Source organism: Cololabis saira, chromosome 1 (assembly GCF_033807715.1).
Source record: "Cololabis saira isolate AMF1-May2022 chromosome 1, fColSai1.1, whole genome shotgun sequence".
NCBI classification, from domain to species: domain Eukaryota; kingdom Metazoa; phylum Chordata; class Actinopteri; order Beloniformes; family Belonidae; genus Cololabis; species Cololabis saira.
The window spans coordinates 53,502,556-53,509,168 of NC_084587.1; the positions used below are offsets into that span (position 1 = coordinate 53,502,556).

Sequence of the window (6,613 nt, forward strand, 5' to 3'; positions counted from 1 at the left end):
TTTTAGTGTATTTTAGAGATAATTTAAAACACGGGTCAAAACCGACCCGTTAACATCGGAGATGGTAACAGAAAGCTAACACCAGACAAAGGTTAAAACCACCTGCAGTGGAAAACGCAACTTTTAAAACACTGTAGCATCTCCACATTATGAACCGTTTTGTCAACAAGCAGATAAAAGTAGGTAAACTCACATGGAGCCACAGAAGAGTTACAACTCTTGTCAGTCATATATTGCTTTAATTTAATCAGTAGGTGTAAAGACTCAGTTCGATAATGAACCCAGTTGGATGCTTTTCTGTCTACATGCCTTAGGCCGCGTTCAGACTGCAGGCAAATCTGATTAATATCTGATTCCTTCTCATATCCGATTTTCAGGGCTGACTGTCCACACTGTTTTTAGCAAGTGTCCAAATCGCATCTGGCTCTGTTCAGACTGGGCCACATCATTGACTGATCTGACGGGTTGCCGTAGCAACGACGTCGGAGCGGAGGCGTCACCCAGGGCGTGTATTGTGTGAAGTCATGTATTTTTTTTTATATATAAAAAAATCCCAAAATATCTGTACCGTTTCTGATTGGGTCGGCACTGCGCATCATTTTTAGACATAACAATGAACGCATACCGCAAAAGTTGTGTCTCGGCGGAGGGACCCGGCGTCCCAGCAAAATGAGAAACAGAGAAAAGGTGTTCAGAACAAAACCACCAGCAAACTAACAAACCAACCAACAAAGCTCAGAGTTAACAAAACGAACCAGCAACTGGCAGCACAGCTCCATAACCTCTCCTCCTAGGAGGAGAGGTTACAGAGCGGGGCTGCAGGCTGATTTATGGTTCCGCGTTACACCAACGCAGACCTACGGCGTAGGTTACGCGGCGACCCGCACCTACGTGGAAATGCAGTCTTTTTTTCTGCTATTAAAACATGATTTGTAATGTGAATTTGCAACACTTAAACTACAAATAATAGTTTTTGACGTGACATCAGAGATTGTACATGCTCTCTGTGAAAGGATGAGTAGCTCCACAACTGGAAATGGGCGGGTGGTTTGGAGCGTCTGGGACAGTCATATCCGATCTGAGTGTTTGGAGCTGTTCAGACTGACACGCATCTGCCCAAATGCGATAACGATCGGATATGAAACTACCTCCCGGAGGTGGTTTCGATCTGGTTTGCAAAAATCGGATCTCATGCGGTTTGGGACTGTTCAGACTTAAAAAGAGTCATCCAGTTTCAATCTGGATGGGCTAAAAATCGGATATTTGCCTGCAGTCTGAACGCGGCCTTAGTGATTCATAGGAATACGTGATCACGTCTGACATACACAAAGTCCTGGTTATTGATATACTTCCTGGAGTAGAATTTAAGTCAATACATTTATCTAAAGTTGTGTATAATTGTCGGTAATATGCTCCAAGATCAGGTGGGTGGCCCTGAAAAGGACCGTTGTTTGGTGTTTAGTTGGTTTAACCCCCGAATCCGTACAGGGTGCGTCCCTGTCTCTTGAGCGCGTACACCACATCCATGGCGGTCACCGTCTTCCTCTTTGCGTGCTCGGTGTAGGTGACGGCATCACGGATCACGTTCTCCAGGAAGACCTTCAGCACACCGCGGGTCTCCTCGTAGATCAGACCGGAGATACGCTTCACCCCCCCCGCGGCGAGCCAGACGGCGGATGGCGGGTTTGGTGATTCCCTGGATGTTGTCACGGAGGACTTTACGGTGACGCTTAGCGCCTCCTTTACCGAGACCCTTTCCTCCTTTTCCTCGTCCGCTCATGTTTGCTGGTAGATTCTACTGATGAATGTGGCCAACAGTCACCAACTGTTGCTTATATATGCTTTCGGAGGACGTGTTAGAAGACAGGGGCGTGCCGTCTCCTTTTCACTGATTTATTGCCTATTAGTTATTTCAGTGTTTTAGCGCCACCTACTGAAAACCTGTTGGTAATATTTTATAATTTCCTTTCATAAATTCCTATTTCAAGAGCAGTTGGTTATTTCCACATTAGATTAACAGACATTTGATTTTTGGATTTAACAGGTCACATCTAAGTTCCCGAAGCGACACCAGTGAACTTACATATTATACGAATATGCAAATTAAAAAAGAACTATATTAAAAAGTAAAAAAAATAAAGTACAAATATATATATATATATATATATATATATATATATATACATACACACACATACATACATATACACATACACATATATATATAAATATATATATATATATATATATATATATATATATACACATATACACACACATACATACGTGTCTGTAAACAAAAGACAAGGCAGACCTCGCAGATCCACCAGCATATTCGAAAGGGAGTAGGATTGAAGTATATACTTATACAAACTTTCGTATGTTCATTTCCATTTACCCATTTTCCTTTATATATTTACAATATTTTCTGTAGTTTTATTTCCTGTTTGAAGTCAGCTGATATTTAATAACCTCCGGAATAGTTATTGATTATTACAGAGCACCTATCTAGACGTGTTTATTGGTCGTTTCTTGAGACAGTTTAGTTTCCAGTAACAGCAGATGTTACTGCTCCATACAACCTTTTGTGCTTTAGTTTGTGTCGTTGTATTAGTGGATTAATCTTTAGTGGTTTTATACTGTCATTTAGCAGACGCTTTTATCCAAAGCGACTTACATGTAAGAACAAAAGCACAAAATCCCATAGTAATTGTTATCTGGTAATCGTGTCTCTCAGAAGAGTGTGTGGCTCTTAAAAGAGCCGTTGTGTTCCGGGGTTTCTTCAGCAGCAGCTTTACTTGGCCTTGGCGGCCTTCTCGGTCTTCTTGGGCAGCAGCACCGCCTGGATGTTGGGCAGCACGCCGCCCTGAGCGATGGTGACCCCCCCCAGCAGCTTGTTGAGCTCCTCGTCGTTGCGGACAGCCAGCTGCAGGTGACGGGGGATGATGCGGGTCTTCTTGTTGTCGCGGGCAGCGTTTCCAGCCAGCTCCAGGATCTCAGCGGTCAGATACTCCAGCACAGCCGCCAGGTAGACGGGGGCGCCGGCACCGACGCGCTGAGCGTAGTTGCCTTTACGCAGCAGTCTGTGGACACGACCCACTGGGAACTGCAGTCCTGCACGGGAGGAGCGGGTCTTGGCCTTCGCTCTGGCTTTCCCTCCGGTCTTTCCGCGGCCGCTCATGTTGATTAAGTCTGTCTGGAACTGGTGTCAAGAGAAACTGTGTCTCCAGCAGCGGAAAACCTCCTTAAATACCGGAGAGCGCGGGACGAGTCCTGCCGCACCAACCAGGAACGAGAGACGGCAGAGCAGCAGGGGGCGGGGCTCTTCTTCTTCTTCTTCTTCTTCTTCTTCTTCTTCTTCTTCTTCTTCTTCTTCTCTCAGTTTATTGGCGGATCGCAAACAACTTTCAGGTGCATACCGCCACCTACTGTACAAGAGTGTGTAAAATTATTTCATTTAGCCCGTTTTAAATCCTGTTTATCAGCCTAGTGTCTTTTAGGAAATGAATTAGTGCCTTTCTGTTGATTTCACCCCCTCTCCCTCTGTTCCCAGTATCCCCCTCAAATTCCACTCACGTCCTGCCTCTCTGACTTTTCCCTGTAGCCGCTCTCTTTCTATTTTATACCTGTTACAGTGCATTAAACAACAATGGCGACCTACGAGTTAAATTATATTTTCAAATTTTATAAAAACGAAGACATCAAAAAGGTTTTTTATATCACATTGTTATAATTGATACCAACATTTATCTTTTAAGACCTACATGTCTTAATAGCCAGGGTTCCTTTTAATAATAATCAAGGTGAGGTCACATATAAACACACAAACCATGCTCACAACCACACTCACGCTCACACCTACGGGCAATTTAGAATCACCAATTAACCTAGCGTGCATGTTTTTGGACTGTGGGAGGAAGCCAGAGTACCCAGAGGGAACCTACACGGACGGGGAGAACATGCAAACTCCACACAAAAAGGCCCCTGCCGGGCCTGGGAGTCGAACCAGGGACCTTCTTGCTGTGAGGCAACAGTGCTAACCACTAAGCCACCGTGCTGCCTGTTAGTGGAGCAGGGAAATAAATTATATTTCTATTTGCAGATCAAGGATGAGATGGAGCAGGATTCTCGTCTTCCCAAGGAGAATCTGCGGAAAATGACATTTAAATAATCTGTTGATTTTTGTCTGTTCAAATAAATCGAATTGAATTGAAATGAGTAGAATTCCTGGGACCTGTGAGGGAGACACACACATTCAAATACATCCACTGTACTCTGATAAAAGAAAAGCAAGACAAGCAGATGATGACATATGCTTTTAAATCAAAAAGTGACTTACTGTAGCAAAGGGTAGTCACTTTGTTCCCATTCCTGGAGGTGGAGAAGGCATCGCTTTAGGAACAGCAAACCCTGCAAGAAGAAAACATGACTCACGTACACAACTAAGAAAAGGAACAGCCACAAAATTATTTTGCTGCTCATGTAATGTATAGCTATCCCACTTGTGGAGTCTTTTGACAGCAGAAACTTCACAAGGCTCTTTCAGGATTACCTTTAAAATAATTAAACTCAACATCCCATATAAACATGTAAAACCATTTGTACACTGTTCATGCATGTCTAATAAACAATGAAGACAACTTTTCTTAGCCTTATGACATGCCACAAAACCACTATTGTAAATAACCAGTAAACAGCTTGAATAGTCCAGAATTGAATTAAGACTAATGAAAAGATATCAAAATTGAAACATTTTACCTGATATGCTTGTAAGAAATTTATCAAACTACCATCAGAAAAAACATGTAATCATCTCAAGCTGTCCAGCACAGCTTTACGGTATGCTGCTACTACTACTAATAATAATAATATTCATCATTTATTTCAGCCAATCAGGTGTTGGGATGTCTACCGCTCACGCTCTACCACTGTAAAGATATGCTTACCAAGATACATTGAATGAAACTCGAAACTTTGATCGTCCAACTCAGCTCCGGAAAAAACATATGAAAACGTAAAAATTGGAAATTGGGTAGTTTTTTTTCCTATGAAAAACATTTCAGAAATTAACATAAAAGTATTTTTTTGGCCATTGGGCAATCAAATCAAAATTAAAACAACTTGAAGGTGGGTCCAGGTTTACGATGTACATGGAACGTTGCATCACATCAACAGACTTCGCAAGCCTATTACTTCCCTGTTCTTTCAACGACTGTAGCAAAGAAGAAAATACAGTAATCAAAATAATAATAAAGAGAGTCACAACATCAGGGGATTTTGGCAGGGCAAAAGGGGAGCTTCAATGAGCCTCCACTTTGAAGAGAAGAGGTTCAACTACTCTCGTAGGAGCCATGTGTGTCGTGTATTGGGTTACGTAGGTCACGTGATGGGGGTAAACAGGAAGTGTGTTAATATAGAGACCGCAGGTGACAAACAAAGTTAAAGTTAAAGAAATTTAATTTAAGTTCATTCATAAATTCTATCCTACAAATGATCAAGTTGTAAAAAGATTCAAAAGAAATATCGATTCAAAATGTACTTTTTGTTCTGCAAATTCTGAAACAATGACTCACTTATTCTGGCTGTGCCCCATTGTTCAAACTTTTGAGAGGGACCTGGCTGCAGGCAAGACGGCCAACAAGGGCGCGGCCATACTTCCATCCATACCGGAAGTCCATACCGGAAGTTGGTCTTCTTCATGTATATTATTCAATTTTTTTTTCTTTTAATTTAACATTTGCAAACAGTACAATGATAACAAAACTTCACATTATGCAATTTCACGTTGAATTATAACATATTACTAAACAGAAAGGTTTTAAGTTTAGTTTTAAAGGTGAAGGTGGTGTCAGCCTCCTTTACCCAGATTGGAAGTTGGTTCCAAAGTAATGGTGCCTGATAGCAGAACGCCTGCCCTCCAAATCTACATTTAGATACTCTAGGAACTACGAGTAAACCTGCACCCTGGGAGCGGAGAGCTCTGCCAGGAACATAAGGCACTATCAAATCTTGTAAATACTGCGGAGCTAAGCCGTTTTGGGCTTTATATGCAAGTAATAAAATTTTAAATTGAATTCTGAATTTTACAGCTAGCCAATGGAGCGACGCTAACACTGGAGAGACGTGGTCTCTCCTGCTGATTCCTGTCAGCACTCGTGCTGCTGCATTCTGGATCAGCTGGAGCCTATTCAGCAAATTACTTGGACATCCTGCCAACAACACATTACAGTAATCCAGTCTAGAAGATACAAACGCATGAACTAGTTTTTCTGCATCACTCTGCGAGAGGATTTTCCTAATCTTTGCAATATTACGGAGATGGAAAAACACTATTTTACAAACCTGATTAACATATGGTTTAAACCAGGGGTTCTTAACCTTTCTGACCTTGGGGCCCAATTTTTTCAGTACAGAGTGGCCCGGGGCCCATTAAATATTAACACTGTATAGCAGGGGTATTCAACTAAAACTTTAAGAGGTCCATTTAGAGAAAATTTACTCAAGCGAAGGTCCAGAACATCATTATATATATATATATATATATATATATATATATATATATATATATATATATATATATGTATATATATATATATATATATATATATATATA

General features: G+C 41.4%; 2 protein-coding genes across 2 annotated transcripts; both read right to left on the reverse strand.

Moving 5' to 3' along the window:
* Nucleotides 1-1,467: 1,467 nt before the first annotated feature.
* On the reverse strand, nt 1,468-1,786 carry LOC133448570 (histone H4-like). The gene is given in 2 exon segments (XM_061727232.1): nt 1,468-1,656; nt 1,658-1,786. Coding segments are annotated over 2 exon segments (312 nt in total). The 5' UTR covers nt 1,781-1,786.
* A 995-nt stretch (nt 1,787-2,781) lies between these two features.
* Nucleotides 2,782-3,181, reverse strand: LOC133448347 (histone H2A-like). Its single transcript, XM_061726777.1, has one exon. It carries the CDS (start codon nt 3,179-3,181, stop codon nt 2,795-2,797), a length of 387 nt encoding a protein of 128 aa, XP_061582761.1. The 3' UTR covers nt 2,782-2,794.
* Between the last annotated feature and the right edge of the window lie 3,432 nt (nt 3,182-6,613).

Excerpts from the sequence above, each read along its gene's own strand:
- LOC133448347 (XM_061726777.1), bottom strand. The coding sequence starts at position 3,181 with ATGAGCGGCCGCGGAAAGACCGGAGGGAAAGCCAGAGCGAAGGCCAAG.